Source organism: Alexandromys fortis, unplaced genomic scaffold, assembly GCF_014885135.2.
Source record: "Alexandromys fortis isolate MF-2015 unplaced genomic scaffold, M_Fortis_MF-2015_v1.1 scaffold_84, whole genome shotgun sequence".
NCBI lineage: Eukaryota > Metazoa > Chordata > Mammalia > Rodentia > Cricetidae > Alexandromys > Alexandromys fortis.
In genome coordinates, this window is record NW_026068017.1 from 3922581 (window position 1) to 3939360 (window position 16780).

General features: G+C 48.9%; 2 protein-coding genes across 2 annotated transcripts in view; one reads left to right on the forward strand and one right to left on the reverse strand.

Annotated features, from left to right (window-relative positions):
* Positions 1-5377, forward strand: part of Elp5 (elongator acetyltransferase complex subunit 5) — an 11314-nt gene extending 5937 nt beyond the window's left edge. The window contains exons 5-8 of the mRNA XM_050162461.1: positions 1842-2023; positions 3814-3906; positions 4427-4527; positions 5034-5377. Of these exons, the coding sequence (XP_050018418.1) occupies positions 1842-2023; positions 3814-3906; positions 4427-4527; positions 5034-5148 (491 nt within the window). The 3' untranslated portion in view covers positions 5149-5377. The remainder of the gene's footprint in view (positions 1-1841; positions 2024-3813; positions 3907-4426; positions 4528-5033) is intronic.
* A 454-nt stretch (positions 5378-5831) lies between these two features.
* Cldn7 (claudin 7) lies at positions 5832-8706 on the reverse strand. Its single transcript, XM_050162463.1, has 5 exons — positions 8590-8706; positions 7274-7553; positions 6351-6515; positions 6178-6262; positions 5832-6085 (listed from the first exon to the last, which is right to left on the reverse strand). The coding sequence occupies exons 2-5, from the start codon at positions 7494-7496 to the stop codon at positions 5923-5925; spliced, it is 636 nt and encodes a 211-aa protein (XP_050018420.1). The 5' UTR covers positions 7497-7553; positions 8590-8706; the 3' UTR covers positions 5832-5922.
* Positions 8707-16780: the final 8074 nt, after the last annotated feature.

A 16780-nucleotide genomic window follows, 5' to 3' on the forward strand; every position in this document is an offset into this window, starting at 1 on the left:
GGTATGAGGTTTTTTGGGTTTTGTTTTGTTTTGTTTTTTTTTTTTTGCCTGCACATATGATTGTGCAGCATGTGCATGTCTGGTGTCTGCAGAGGCCAGAAAAGGACACTGGATTCCATGTAACTGAAGTTTCCAGTGGTTGGTTGTGAACTAGCAGGTGGATGCTGGGAATGGCACTCAGGTCCCCTGGAAGAGCAGCCAGTACTCTCAACTTCAGAGTCCTCGCTCCAGCCCCAGCTGTGTTTGTCTTGTTTTGTTAGCTTCTCTTTGTGTTTGTGGGTTGTTGTCTTAGTTCTCTACTGTTCTGTTTTAAATACAAAGTCTTATAGATATCTTACAACCAGAAAATCAAAGCTGGCCTCAACGGAGTATGTAGCCAAGGATGACATTAAACAACATTTTTTTCATGAGAATTTTATGTGTCAACTGGGGATAGCCACCACACAATCATTTGTTTTCTGCCTTTTGATCAGGGAAGGTTTTCTTGTAACAGTCTCAGTGCAGCTAAATCCTGGTGAAGGATGTACAGGATCTGGCTGGGAGGAGAGCTCTGAGGCCAAGTGTAGACCTTGTACCACCATGTAGTGTGTAAGCTGCCAGTCTAGAACCCAGGGCTTCTTGGATGCCAGGCAGGCATGCTTAGTAACTGAGCTACATCTCCAGCCTCTTGTTCACTTATTTTACAAATGTAAATACAGGCAATGTAAGGAACTGCTTTAAATAATAGAAAAATAAAGACTGGCCCTTACAACTGAGTCATTGCCTTCTAGAAGCTTGTTCTCATCAAAGGTACAAAGAAGTAAACATGGAGAAAATGAAGCTCAGCACCCTCTTGGCCTCAGAACACCCACACACATCAATAAAAATAAACGGTTTTTTAAAAATTAGAACTAATAAATAAATATTTAAAAAAAATAAAAAATAAAAAAAAAATAAAAATTAGAACTGACTGTGGTGACACACACCTTTAATCCTAGCAAAGACTAGGATTTTGAGTTAAAGACCAGCCTGGTCTATATAAATTGAAATCCTTGCCAGCCAAGGCTATCTAGTGAGAGATCTTGTCTCAAAAATAAATAAATGAAGCTGGGCAGTGGTGGCACATGCCTTTAATCCCAGCACTCAGGAGACAGAGGCAGGGGGATCTCTGTGAGTTCAAGGCTAGCCTGGTCTACAGAGTGAGTCCCAGAACAGCCAGGACTGATATACAGAGAAACCTTGTCTCAAAAACTCAAAATAAATAAGTAAGCAAATAAATAGATAATAAACTGTTTCAAATTGGGCAGTCCAACAGGACAGCTCATGGGTAAAGATGCTTGCCGCCAAGTCTGAAGGAGCTTTATTCAACGCCTGAGTTCCATGTGTTGGACGAAGAAAAGATTTCTAAAAAGTTACCTCTGATCTCCGCAAGTATGCCATGGCACATGGAAAATATACATGCATACATAAACACTCACAAAATAAATGTAAAAAATAAAACGTGCCAGTGTTTGGCACAGTGCACCACACTGTTAATGACCAGAAAAGGAGGGAGACTGCCTGATACCCACAACACACAGGCAGTTCAGTAACTGAAGAGGCTAGAAGTTGGTGGACACGAGCTAAGAGTGCCTGTGTTGTGCTGAAAGGTGGAGGTCTGGTCCCGTCAGGTCTGAATCGGATAACTAAGGTGTGGGCCAGTTAGGCACAGAGCAGTATGGTGAGGTAGGAAGACTGGCCAAGGTAGGTCCAGTTATGGTAGGACGTGGACCTCTCCTTCCTTCTCCTTACTGTTTACTCCTGGGCCTTCACCTAATGCTGCCGTGTGTCTTTCATGTTCTGCATTTCTTGTCCCTATCCAGGTGCTGACCCCCTAGTAGAGCAGGTACGAGTCCTGGGCCTACTACATGAAGATCTTCATGGTCCTGGCCCCATAGGAGCGCTGAGCACCCTTGCTCACACAGAGGTGACTCTGAGTGGTAAAATGGACCAGACTTCAGCCTCCATCCTCTGTCGAAGGCCCCAACAACGTGCAGCTTACCAGGTCCGGGAGACAACACAGAACACTGGAGATCAGGATCAGCACTAAGGACCAGTGTCTTAGTCAGGGTTACTAATGCTGCTAGTAAAACCATGACCAAAAGCAAGTTGAGGAAAGGGTTTATTTGGCTTACACTTCCATGTTGTAGTCCAGCACTGAAGGAAGCCAGGCCAGCAACTCAAAACAGGGCAAAGCTACTGGGGGCAGAAGCTGATGCAGAGACTATGGAAAAGAGCTGCTTACTGGCTTGCTCATCATGGCTTGCTCAGCCTGCTTATAACATGCAGAACCAGCAGCCCACAAGGGACTCCCCACCCACAGCGAGCTGGGCCCTCCCCTGTCAATCATTAATTAAGAAAATACCCCACAGCTGGGTCAAACAGGAGTTTTCTCAATGGAGGTTCCCTCCTTTCAGGTGACTCTAGCTTATATCAAGTTGACATAAAACTAGCCAGGTCGGGCAACATGATGGGAAGAGCAATAAAAACTGATGTTCAGGGGGCTGGAGAGATGGCTCAGTGGTTAAGAGCATTGGATGCTCTTCCAGAGGACCCAGGTTCAATTCCCAGCACCCACATCACAGCTTACAACTTCTTCAGTTCCAATTTCAAGGGGATCTAACACCCTCACACAGACATGCAAGCAGGTAAAATGCACATAAAAACTGATGTTCACTTGGGAGGTAGAGGCAGGAAAATCAGGAGTTAAAGGGTCCCTCGTAAGCTTGGGTCCACCTGGGCTATGTGATACATGAGATTCTGTTGGTGGAGGCAGGGAACCTGATCCAAATACTTCCGTGTTGTTGATTTGTTTCATTTTTTTAAGGCAAGGTCTCGGGGGCTGGAGAGATGGCTCAGTGGTTAAGAGCATTGCCTGCTCTTCCAAAGGTCCTGAGTTCAATTCCCAGCAACCATATGGTGGCTCACAACCATCTGTAATGAGGTCTGGTGCCCTCTTCTAGCCTGCAGACATATACACAGACAATATTGTATACATAATAAATAAATTTTTAAAAAAAAAAAAAAAAAAGGCAAGGTCTCACAGTATAGCCCTGGCTAGCCTGAAACTTGATTTTATCTTATTTTATTTTTTTAAAGACTAGGCTAACTTTGAACCTACAGAGCTACACCTGCCTCTGCCTCCCAAGTTCTGAGATTAAAGACATGTACCACCATGCCTAGCATCCCGTGTTTATATTTTGTGGTGCTTGGAGGATCAAACCTAGGTCCTTAAACGTGTTTAGGACACACACTGCAATTGAGCTGTGCGGCTGGTCCCATCCCTGCGTTTTCTGTCATTTACCTCATTGAGTATTCACAGCTGTCCTATGAAGGAATTGCTTACCCTTGTTTTTAGACTGGAAAATAAAATGCAGGCGTGTTAAAATTTAAGTCACTTACCTACATAATAAACAGCAAGTGAAATACCTAGGATTTGAACTCCGGGTTGCTTCAGCTCAAGAATCTATTAACTAGCCAGACATAGCGGCACACACCTTAAATCCCAGCACAGAGGCAGTCGGATCTCTTGAGTTGGAGGCGCAGCTGGTCTAATAGTGAGTTCCAGGACAACCAGGGCTGGAGAGATCCTGTCTCCAAAAATTAAAGAGCCCGTTAACTTAGCCAATTAAGGAGGCTGTCTTTTTCGAGACAGGGTTTCTATGTAGCTTTGGAGCCTGTCCTGGAGCTAGCTCCTGTAAACCAGGCTGGCCTTGGGCTCACAGAGCTCCTCCTGCCTCTGCCTAAAGGAGGCCGACTTAGAGCAAATAAATGATGGCTGTTTTTCTCCCCTAGACTTGGTGGTTCTCCATCCTTCCTGACTTCAGCCTGGATCTCCATGAGCGGCTTCCCCTCCATTCCAAGCTACTCTCCAGTCACACAACTCAGGTAAATGAAAGTAGCAGAGCCAGAACAAGGTGTGAGCTTGCAGTCTGGCAAAAAGAAAATAAAGCTAGAGATGTTAACCAGGCAATGGCAGTGCCCATTTCTAACCCCTTACTGACATACATGCCAGCCAACACCAGTGAACATAAAATACAAATAAAAATCACAAAGGAGCCAGGCAGTGGTGGCTCACACCTTAAATCCCAGCACTCAGGAGGCAGAGGCAAGCAGAGCTCTGTGAGTTCGAGGCCAGCCTGATCTACAGAGCGAGTTCCAGGACAGCTAGGCTACACAGGAAAACCGTATCTTGAAAAACCAAAATAACAAACGAATGAATGAGGGGGGCAGACAGTAGAAGCAAGCAGATGGAGGTCAAGGCCAGCCTGGTCTACAGAACTAGTTCTAGGATAGCCAGAGTTACACAGAGAAACTCTGTCTTGGGGGGGGGGGGGGAGAACCTAGATATGTTGGGAGTCTGGAGTTGGAAAGTAGGACTGACCAGCCACAGCGCTTGTTCTTACAGGTGGATCCCACGACTCATTTGACCTTTAACCTTCACTTATCCGAAAAAGAAAGAGAAGCCAGAGACAGCCTCACTCTGCCTTTCCAGTTCAGCTCTGAAAAGTAAGATTGGGCTGGGACGTTAGCGTCTGGATCACAGGAAGGTGGGGTGATGGCAGGTTATTGATTAACCTCAAGATTTTATAGGGGCTGAAGTCCGCCTCCAGAGACAAATCCAGGGAGTGGTTCTACCCACCTAGACACAATTCCCACCATGATACTTCTTTCCAGGAGAGCTATGGTCCTGGCTGAGCCAGACCAGATGGGGAGGTGGCCCTCTTCTCCAGGTAGCAGTGCCCAAACTGTAACGTACATGGGTGTGGCGAGGGCTGGTTCACAAGGGCTTAGGAAGTACCTCTTGCTCTCAGCCTGGTGTGTGTGTGCATGTAAAGCAAGACAAGGATCTTTGCCTTCCAGCTCTAAGGCCAGGGGTTTGTTAGAGCAGTCCCTATTCCAGGACCTAGTGGGACTTCAGCTCTGATTACTCTTGGAACAAGACCCTGTCACCTAGAAGGAACTCTCCAGACTTGACTCATCACCACCCTCATCTTTGCTTCTTCCTTCCTCAGACAGCAAGCACTGCTGCGTTCTGGCCCAGGCCAGAAAACTAGCCACATCTTCTATGAGCCAGAAGCTTTCGATGATGTGGACCAAGAAGACCCAGATGATGACCTAGACATCTAACTAGACAGGAGAGGACTGTGGCTCAGAACCATCCTGTTGTGTGCAGAGACTGGTCCCTGCCCTCCCTCTGTTGGTTGTGGAGGCCCTGTCCTGTAAACCAAGGAGTAGCGTCTAATTGGGGCAGAAAGTGTAGTGAGAGTGTCGTGTATAGCACGAGAACAAGAAACCTCCCTCTTCCCATGCCTGTTTCTAATAAACCAGATGTGTGTGTGTGTGTATTAATCTAAAATGCCCCTTGGTAACTACTTGGTAGGTGTTGGGGTTGGGCTGGTGTGATGGTTCTGCAGGTAAAGGTCCTTGCCACAAGCTTGATGACCTGAGTTCAATCCCGGGAACCCACAGAAAGGTAGGAGAGACCCTGCTCCACACAGCTGTCCTGACCTATATACATGCACATGTAGCATTTGAACACACGGGATAATGGTCAATGGAAAAATTGTAAAGTTGGGGAGAATAGGTAAGAACCTGAGTCAAGGCATTAGGCCTAACAAAATAGGGGCACCGCTGGTACTCGGTTCTGCTGCTACTGTGGGTACACTTTAGTGCCAAGTCCTGTGTAGGGATCTGGGTGTGCAGAAAGGAGGCCTGAAGAGACGCCTAATTTCCAAAACTTAATTTTTATTACTGTACAAAAAGCACGCCCACCCCATGTTTCGTGTCTTTTCCCAGTCCCTCCCCTAACTGCCCCCCCCCCCAGGAACTGTACATGGTGTCCAGGGCTGGAATGATCGGAGGCCTTTGTCCCACACCTTGCCGCAGGCTGAGCACCCCACCTCACACATACTCCTTGGCAGAATTCGACTTAGGGTAGGAGCGGGGTGCACGGTATGCGGTTTTGCTTTCACTGCCAGGACAGGAGCAAGAGAGCAGGGCACCTCCCAGGAGGACCAGAGCAGACCCTGCCCAGCCAATAAAGATGGCAGGCCCAAACTCGTACCTGTGAAGAAGAGAAAGGATTGAGTCAAAACTCGGGCTTCATGTCCTCCTCCCTGTCCCAAGTCCACAGATTTGACTTCCTAGAAGACTTACTTAATATTCACGGGCGTCAAGGGGTTGTAAAAGTCTGAGACAATCTGATGACCAATCCAGGAACATGCTACCAAGGCAGCAAGACCTAGAAAGAGAAGAAAGATTCTAGTATTGAGTGTCCACACCAAGACCTTGGCAATGCTCTCTGGGTGTGAGTGAGCCCTTGGTCCCACCTGCCACGATGAAGACAATGCCTCCAGTCATAGCTATACGGGCCTTCTTCACTTTATCATCTCCCCCACAGCGCGTACACTTCATGCCCATCGTGGCGACAAGCATGGCCAGGAAGCCCAACACCAGGGACACCACCATTAGGGCTCGAGTGGCCTGCAAGGACGCTGCAGAGGAGGAAAGAAGAGGTCAATGCTGGAAATGGCAGGTAGCCTTATGATGGCGCCAACCTAAGTGCTTCACACCGCGCCCACTAACCCCTGGTCTGCAGTGTGCCAGTTGGGCTCCACCGCCAGCCTGGGGCCCCCTCGGTCCACCGCAGGCCTTAGGCAGACAGTTCCCGCCACCGCGGCCGTCCTGCTCCCCGCCCCGCCCCGCGCTCCAGAACCCGCCCGGGGCGCCGAGGTTTCGATGAAACCGCGCCAGGTAGGGGGAAGGGAGAAAGGGGGCAAAAAGGAAGTGCAGGTGGCGGCCAGGTCCCTCGTTTGAGCCACACCGGCCGGCGCGTGTCCTAGCTCCGGCCCCACTATCGAGGCCACCGGGTTTGTGGCTTCAGCTAATCGACCGATAAGATTAGAGGCCACAAGTGCGGTCCTACGTCTAACGAGGGCACGATTCCGCGGCCCTAGGCACCTCGGTCCCGAACCTCCTTTGTCCCAGAAAAAAAGCAGAAGGCAGACCACTGACTGCCCAGGGTGGCGGGTGCCTCTTCCCAAGACTCCCCCGCTTCAAGCGGGGCAGAGGGGCGTGGGCCACGTGCAACTGCCAGGTTCCAAACCCTCTCCCTCCTGGTCCCACCAACTGGGCTCAAGGTGTCCACTTCCTCCTCCCTAGCAACCCCGGGGGCCTGACCGTGTGGCCTCGGCCCTGTCCCACACCCAATCCTGCCACCTTGACTCCGGGCACATCGGTCCCGCGGTCTTACCCGGCAGGGCGAGCACCGAGTCGTACATTTTGCAGCTCATCATGCCGGTACTCTGCGTGACGCACTCCATCCAGAGTCCCTTGTACATGGCCTGGGCTGTGATGATGTTGTCGCCCGCGTACGAACTCATCTGCCACTGCGGGATGGCAGTGCTCGCTATCAGGCCCACCCAGCCAAGCATGGCCATTGAAAAGCCCAGAAGTTGCAGGCCCGAATTGGCCATTTCCGTCTCAGAAAAGATGGGACGCTCCGGGAGGGCGACCCTACAGTAAAACAAAATCTGGGAAGCAACACAAGAAAAATTGAATGGAGATTTAAGTCACCCCAAGATAGGGGAGGGGAAAGAAAAAAAATTCTTTTTGGCCGGTTAACTGCAAATCTTGTTAACCGAGGTAAACACAAATCGTCCCCTCCGGTGAAGCGACACTCTCACAGCAGAGGGAACCGGCTTCGCCCGCAGGACTGGTTCCAGACAAAAGGGGCCCCCGAAGGCCAGGCGGTTCCCTCCGGCGTGCTCGGAGACTACCCAAAGAAGTGGAGGGGCCGTTAGGGCGTGGCCCCCAGCAAGTATGCGGGCCCCTGGGCCCCCGGCTGCGGTGCACCGAACGAGCTGGGCGGTGATCGGCAGGTGCGGGCGAACAGGTGCGGCGCACCTGAGTATATGTAGGGCGTCGGGGACGCGCTCCCGCAGGCCACGGGCGCGCGGGAGCTGGGGCGGGACCGGAGGGGCAGTCGAGGGTGACCTGACGTCACTGAAAGGACACTCACCTGAACCGGAAGTCTTGGCCCCCACCCCCCTCCTTGTCCAGGTGAAGAGGAAGAAACCTGAGTGCCAGTGTCACGCCCCTTCGTTTGCCTGGCTCTAACTGCTGATGGGAAGTAGGGGCAGGCTTCGCAGAAGTCCCCGGGGTCGGAGCCTCACCCCTGCAGACTCCAGGCTGCCCCTTCTTTTCCATACAGGTGCGCCTGGGTCGCCGCGGAGCCAGTGCCCACAGACGCCCGTGGAAAGGCTCCGCACTCCCTTTTCCCTGCGGGTTTCGGCGCGGACTGTTTGTCTAGCCCTACTTTCGCCTCCACTCTCAGCTCCTTTGTCTTCAGCCTCCTACCATGTCCTGTGCCATCTTCAGGGGCCCTTACCCATTACAGTAAAACCAGCCCTGCTACCCCCTTCTAGGAATTTCTGCTCCACAGACGTGGTCTAGCAACCCTTGGCTCCACTGCTCAAGCCCTCCACGTAGGCCCTCCACAAGGCCTGGCTCTCCACAGCCCCACATCATGCCTGATCCCTGAAGCCAGTGGTCACAGGACTTTAATACCTGAGCCCGTCAGTGTCTCCTCCAACGTCACGGCAACTTCTGCCTGAAGGAAGAAAACAGAGAGCCTCTCGAGGATGAGGAGTAGCTAGCGGAAGACTGGGGTCAGAGTCTCCGCCACACCCAGCGTTCCCCTCCCCCAGATGTCACTTCAAGTCTACCCTCCACCCTCCTCACTCCTTCCCAGCCACACACTGTCCCTCATTCTGAGCTTCCAGGGACCTGTGTGCCCTTCCACCCTCTCTAGCATCGCGCTCCCCAAGGTGGTCTTTGACTCACCCCTAAAGAGCCCTACCTCAACCTTACACCGCTTCCTACTTTCCCAGACTTTGAGCCCCTCCGTCCTCGCAACGTGTCTTCCCAGTTTCTCATTCTTCCCTTCTGTAATTTCGCCTCCTCCCGACTTTCAGTCTGAGGCTGCGCTCTCCGGACTCTTGGAGTCCAATGACACAGTGTGCCTGTCACTGCCTCCCCTAACTGTTTCTAGTTCTTTCTCCCAGCGTGCCTCTCCAACCACCCCCTACCCCTCTCAGACCTTTACACATCTTTCTTACTCTTGCTATTATTTACTTATTTGCGGCAGGCGGCGGGGAGGTATTGAGACGGGGTTTCTCTGTGTAGCCCTGGCTGTCCTGGGACTCCATCTGTAGACCAGGCTGGCTTAGAACGCAGAGATCCCTGCCTCTGCCTCTCAATCAAGTGCTGGGATTAAAGGTGTGTGTGCGCCAGCACTGCCCGGGTTCTTGCTATTTTTTTTTTCTCAGTCCCTCCACCTCCCCACCTGCTCTTCCCCTACACCTCTCTCTGTTAATCCTCACTCGTTTATGCAATGAACATACTTAAAGGCCCATTTACCTGCTTTTGTATAAAATACAGACCTTTGTGAACTCTTATTTTTGTCTATTTTCTGACCTTTCGGCTTTTGTTTGGTGGGGTGGTTTGTTTTGGGCTTGGGTGGTTGGTTAGTTAATTTCCCAACAGGACCTCACGATATAGACTAGGCTAGTCCTTACCAGAAAGCCGCTGGCTCCGCCTCTGGAATGCTGAGATATAGATGTGAACTTCTCCGTACAGCTGCCATTTTTCTTTCAGGTTGTTTCCCTGATTGGGTGTGGTTGGTGCATGCTTTTGGAAGACTGAGGCAGAACAGTTGGAAGCCAGCCTTCCAGGAGGGGTTGGCTTCCAGCTCTGAAGGTCCGTGTTTCTCATTATCCGCTTGTTTGTATATCCAGCCATCTTTATCACAGCCACACGCCAAGGGCCCCAGCCCGTGTCCCTGCCTCTGCCCTTTCCTAAAGTCACTCCCCAGAGTGCTCTTTCTATCTTGCCATTCTTTTTAAAGCCTCACTCAGTGGGAGGCTTGGGAGATAGCTCAGCGCTGGAGAGAGTTTACTGTTTTTGCAGAGGACCAGAGTTCAGTCTCCACCATCCACATGGTGACTCATGATCCTCTGTTACTCCAGGTCTAGGTGACCCATTGCCTCTTCTTTTTGTTTGTTTGTTTTTGAGACAGGGTTTCTCTGTGTAGCCCTAGCTTAGCTGTCCTGGAACTTGCCATGTAGACCAGGCTAGCCTCCCCAGTGTGCGCCACCGCTCCAGGCAGCGTCATCATCATCATTCTCTTTTTTTAATTTTTTTACTTTTTTTGCTTTTTGAGACAAGGTCTCTCCTTGAAGCCCTGGCTGTCCTGAAACCTGCTATGTAGATCAGGTTGGTCTGGAACTCACAGAACTCCCCCTGCCCCTGGGATTAAAGGAGCTGGTTTTTACTGGGCAGTGGTGGCACATGCCTTTAGTCTTAGCACTCGGGAGGCAGAGGCAGATGGATCTCTGAATTCTAATTTGAGGCCAGCCTGGACTACACAGAGAAGCCCTGTAGAAGAAGAAGAAGAAGAAGAAGAAGAAGAAGAAGAAGAAGAAGAAGAAGAAGAAGAAGAAGAAGAAGAAGAAGAAGAAGAAGAAGAAGAAGAAGAAGATGTCACCATGCTCAGTTCCAATGCCTCTTCTGACTTCCTCTGGCTCCCACATACACTTAAAAATAACTAAGTAGGGGGCTGGAGAGATGGCTCAGTGGTTAAGAGCATCGCCTGCTCTTCCAAAGGTCCTGAGTTCAATTCCCAGCAACCACATGGTGGCTCACAACCATCTGTAATGAGGTATAGTGTCCTCTTCTGGCCTGCAGGCATATATACAGACAGAATATTGCATACATAATAAGTAAATAAATTAAAAAAAAAAACTAAGTAAAACCAGGTGGTGGTGGCGCACGCCTTTAATCCCAGCACTCCGGAGGCAGAAGCGGGCGGATCTCTGTGAGTTCGAGGCTAGCCTGGTCTACAAGATCTAGTTCCAGGACAGGCTCCAAAGCTACAGAGAAACCCTGTCTTGGAAAAAAAAAAAAACCTAAGTAAATATTAAAAATAAAATAAAAATCATTCGGTGGCAGTTTTTCTTTTTCTCCATTGTTGCGGGTTGAACCCAAGAGCCTCACGCAAGTACTCTGGCCACTGAGCTACACCCAAGTGGCACTCTCGCCTACTGACTCACCTGCCCTGCCCCTCAGCTATAGTGGCCTTCTCTGTCCCCAGAACACACTGTGTGGTCTACCCCACTAAAGCACCTTTCCGTTCTCTATGCCTGAGTGCTCTAGTCCATTTACCCCACCCACCTTCCTCTTCCCAGCCAACATGGTCCTCCTTCAGCATTTGGCCTGGCCTGACTACTCCACCCACGCTGAGTCAGGTCATCTGCTCAGGGCTCCCATGGTTACCTGTACTTTTCCTTTTAAGGCTCCTATCATTGTCTGAAAGTACTTGTGTACTTACGGATTGAGTTTCAATTTCCCTGGTGCACTGGGAAGTACGGACGTGTCTAGATTTTTATTACCGATGAATAAATTCTGAAAAAGGTTTTCATCCACTGCCACACGCGTGTTTTCTGGGTTGCCTACAACTGGACTGGGCTCTGTAATTAATCCTGGGGATACACTGGTAGACCAGACAGATAAGGGCGCCCGCTGAGCTCATCTGGCTTGTCTTCTGGAAGGAGGAAGCAGGGCAATAAAGGCATAAATGCTGCTTGTTTTGTAGGCAATGGAAGAAGGTACTGTATAAGGTTGGGTCCAATCTCTGGTGAGATCAGGGAGACTTTCTGTCAATGAGTCAGTCATGAGGGAGCCATGCTATAAGCAGAAAGAAGAACGGGAGCAAAGGCCCAGGGTTGATCGCTCCTGTGGACCTTAGTCATCGCTTTGAAGCAGGATTGATTGTGTTTGTTTTGTTTCATTTTTTTTTGTTTTGTTTTCTTTTTGTCGATGTTTTCCGAGACAGCATTTCTCTGTAGCTTTGGAGCCTGCCCTGGAACTAGCTCTTGTAAACTAGACTGGCCTTGAACTCACAGAGATCCGCCTGCCCCTGCCTCCCAAGTGCTGGGATCAAAGGCATGCGTCGCCACTGCCTGGTTCATTTTGTTTTACTTTTTTAATTCTCTTAAAATTTGTTGATTTTTTTTTCCTGCAGGGGAGAACGCCAGTGCAATACCCCCATGATCACAAATTATGCAGTCGAATTTCCTGCATTTGGGGAAGTAGCAGGGGTGGGCATATCCAGAGTGAGATAGAGAAGCCCCGCCCTATTTATATCTTATATACTAATGCTCTGCATGTCCACCTGCACACCAGAAGAGGACGTCCGGTCCATGTGGGTGCTGGGATTTGAACTCAGGACCTCTGGAAGAGAAGCCAGTGCTCTTAACCACTGAGTAATCTCTCCAGCCGCATTGGTTTTTTGTTTTTTGTGTTTGTTTTGTTTTGAGACAAGGTCATGTTTCATGGGCCAGGACAGTCTGGACTTCATGACTCTCCTGATTTCAAATGCTAGAATTACAGGCCTGAACTGCCATGCCTGGCTTTTTTGGTGTTTTTGAGACAAGGTGTTACTATGTATGCCTGGCTGGCCAGAAACTCATTATGTGTAGTAAGATGGCCCCAAACTTACAGTAACATTCTTGCCTCTTGCCTTTCTGCTGCTGGGATTGCAAGCTCAAGCCACCAGGCAAAAAGAGGTTTCCTTATGTTGCCAATGTTGATACTTGGAGCTAGTCTTTGCTGTTGTAGGTAGGGTAGTAAGTCTATTTAACACTATCCTGAGGTCTACTGATGTTAGTAGAGATTAGATATAACCAGCCCCCTCTGCCACACCTCTGTATGACACTAAACTGGGAGTGGTGGCTCACGCCCTTATTATTTAATCTTGGGAGGCAGAGGTACCAACTGTGGAACATTCCAGCTATCCATCCATTTGAGTTCGTGTGTTCCTGCAGTCAGTGGTTTACTTCAAGTATACTAGAGGGAGGGGGAAAGCCACAACGATGCTCACAGGTGATACTAGCCCACAGAGTTTGTTAGCTGGATAGAGGAAGGTGAGTGGGACAAACGGCTAGAGACACCCACGAGAACAGAAAGGCTCTTTAGTGGTACAGAGCATGGACAGAATGTGTTAGGGACAGGAAGAAGGCCAAATAACAAAACAAACAAACTAAAAACTTTAGAAAAACTAAGACAAAGGCTGGGGATGTAACCGAGGAGGATCTCCGTGAATTGAAGGCCAGCCTGGTCTACAGTACTGCAAATTCCAAACCAGCCAGGACTACATGGGTTTGATAAGTAAATAAATAAATATTTAAAAACAAATAAGTGAAGTGACCGGGCAGTGGTGGCACACACCTTTAATCCCAGCACTGGGGAAGCAGAGGCATCACTGTGGATTTTTTTTCTCTTTCTCCAGTAAGCAGTTGAATGTGTAACATCACTGGCTGTCCTGGAACTCACTCCATAGACCAGGCTGGCCTCGAACTCCCAGAGCTCCGCCTGCCTCTGGTACAAGAGATCTAGGGAAGCAAGCACTCTTAACAACTAAGCCATTGATACAGTCCTGTGGTTTTTGAGGAAGGATCTTACTAATTGATCCAGACAAGCCTGGAACTCCCAGCCTCCCAAACAAGGAATTATAGGTATGTACCACCACCACACCCATCTAAACTGGCCCCCAATTCAGCACAAAGCCAAAAATGGCCTTGAATTCCTTATCCTCCTGCTTCTTCCCTTTTAGTGCTGAGATTTCACTATGGGCCACCACATTCAACTTTATGTGGTACTGGGAATCAGACCCAGGGCTTCAGAAATATCGTCAACCACTGGACCAAGTGGTCTACATGCCAACCCCCTTGGACTGTGCATGTACGGCTTAGCCAGTGCACACACGCACGCACACACACACACACAAACAAAAAAAAAAGAAGATTAATTTGTAAATTTGTTTGTTTGTTTGTTTTTCCCAACTTGAAAGAAACTAGAGTTATCTGGAAAGAATGACTCTTTAACTGAGGGGTTGCCTCCATCAGATTGTCCATAGGCAAAGTCTGTGGAGGCATTTCTTGATTAGTAATTGGTATGAGGGCCCAGCCCACTGTGAGCGCGAGCACACCCAGGCTGGGTGTTTTAAGAGAGCAAGCTGAGCAAGCCAAAGGCCAGGCAGTGAGCTACACTTCTCCATGGTCTCTCCTCCAGTCCCTGTCCTCCAGTCCCTGTCCTCCAGTGTCTGTCCTGGTGTCCCTGTCCTGGTGTCCCTCGATCATGGACTGTGACTGAGCCAAAGAAGCGTTTTTCCTCGGGCTGGAGAGATGGCTCAGTGGTTAAGAGCATTGTCTGCTCTTCCAAAGGTCCTGAGTTCAATTCCCAGCAACCACATGGTGGCTCACAACCATCTGTAATGAGATCTGGTGCCCTCTTCTGACCTGCAGGCATACACACAGACAGAATATTGTATACATAATAAATAAATAAATAAATTTTTTAAAAAAAGAAGCGTTTTCCTCCCTCGAGGGGCTTTTGTCATAGAGTGTTAGCTCAGCATCAGAGGAAACACTGAACGGTTTGAGTTTGGGTTGGGTTTCAGTGCTTAGTTGTTGTTGTTTGATTGTTTATTTGTTTGTAACAGCTTCTCATCTTTTAGCTCTGACTAGCCTAGAACTATGTAACCCAGGCTAGCCTCACACTCTCAGTCATCCTCCTGCCTCAGCTTCCCAAGTGTTTGGATTTCCACCGTGAGCCACCATGCAAGTTCAGAGCCAATCTCCTGGACATCACGAATGAAAGACTAGCCTGAGCTACAAAGCAAGACCCTGTCTCAGGAAGAACAAAGGTTGCAGACATAGCTCGCTGGTAGAGCACACACTAGTGTGGAAAGCCCGGGGTTTGATCCCCAGTATCTTCTCCCCCAAAAGGATGCTTAAACTTACTAAAAACCCCTAGGGAGATACCTCCTTCCCTAGGTGCTTTGGGGTCCTTCTCACCTCCCACCCAACCCCACCTCTGGCTAGGAATTTTGTTTTGTTTTCAAGACTGGGTTTCTCTGTAGCTTTGGAGCCTGTCCTGGAACTTGCTCTGTAAGTCAGCCTGGCCTCGTACTCATAGAGATTCACCTGCCTCTGCCTCCTGAGTGCTGGGATTAAAGGTGTGCACCACCACCTCCTAAGTGCTGGGATTAAGGTGTGCACAACCATGCCTGGTTTCTACTGAATTTTTAAACGTTCCTATTTCTAAATAGGAACATTTTCTCATTTATTTGATTAAAATTGTATCAAGTCCATTTTGACCAAAACCTATAAAAGTCTGACCATGTGACAGTCGTAAGGGTGTGAAGAAACTGAAGTATACACACTACTGATAGGCATGGGGAGTGGTCCAGTCGTTTTGGAAACAGTTGGGAAGTTTCCTAGAGTTCCACATATGCCTATCACAAAATTTAGCTTTTCTTTGAGGAAATGAAAGCATATTTCAATGCAAACACCTATTTAGAAATGCTCCTAGCAGCTTTACGTGTAATAAGCCCAGCCAACAAGGGACTAGGAAAGCAAACTGTGATACAATCATGTATTAGAATACTATTCATGGGCCTGCCAAGTGGCTTAGTGGGTACAGATGCTTGCCACCAAACCTGATAATTCAAGTTTGAGCCCCAAGACCAACATCTGTGGGAAGAGAAAACTAACCCCCGCACGCTGTCCTCTGACCTCTGCATGTCCAATATGGTAGGCTCATGTGCACACGAAGATGCAAGGGTGTATACATACATTCATACATACATGTAATTTAAAGATGCTATCCAGCAATAAGAAGGAATGAAGCCAGTCAGGCCTGGTGGAATATGCCTGTAATCCCGAGGTGGGGCAGAAGGATCAGAAATTCAATGTTATATTCAGGTATATAGCAAATTCGAGGCCAATCTTGGCTACATGAAGCAAACAGAAAATGAAGAAATGGGGCTGGAGAAGTGGCTCCTGTTCTTGCCAAGGATGGAGTTTAGTTCCCAGCATCTACATCAAATGGCCTCACAGCTTTCTGTAACTCCCGTTCCAGGGTTTCTGATGCCCTCTTCTGGCCTGTTTGGGCACTGGGTACACATATCCTGCACTTACATACATGCACCCAAAACACTTATAAATATAAAATACATTCTTTTGAGGACAGAAGAAAGCTTTTGCGGTGGTCTATGCATTCGGTACCTTGATTATGGGGCTGCCACTGCCGTAAACCTTTGTCATAACACCAAACTGTATACTTTATGTGATGGTTTTCAGTGCCAATTATAGCTTTTGTTGTCGTTGAGACAGGGTTTCTCGGTGTAGCTCTCGCTGTCCTGGAACTCACTCTGTAGACCAGGCTGGCCTCGAACTCACAGAGATCGCCTGCCTCTGCCTCCCGAGTGCTGGGACTAGCTTCCTGCACCCAGCTCAATATCAATTATATCTTAGTAAATCTACTTTGAAAAACAAATAAGCTGGGAAGTGGTGGCAAACACCTTTAATCCCAGCACTCCAAAGGCAGAGACAGGGGGATCTCCGTGAGTTTGAAGCCAACCTGGTCTACAGAGCGAGTACCAGGATAGGCTCCAAAAGCTACAGAGAAATCCTGTCTCGAAAAGCAAAGCAAACAGACAGAAAGGGGAGGAGGGGAGGAGGAGGAGGAAAAGGAGGAGGAGGAGGAGGAGGAGGAGGAGGAGGAGGAGGAGGAGGAGGAGAAGAAGAAGAAGAAGAAGAAGAAGAAGAAGAAGAAGAAGAAGAAGAAGAAGAAGAAGAAGAAGAAGAAAGGAACGTTGCTATTAGAGCCATTCTCAGCACTCTGAAGTTATTCTCAG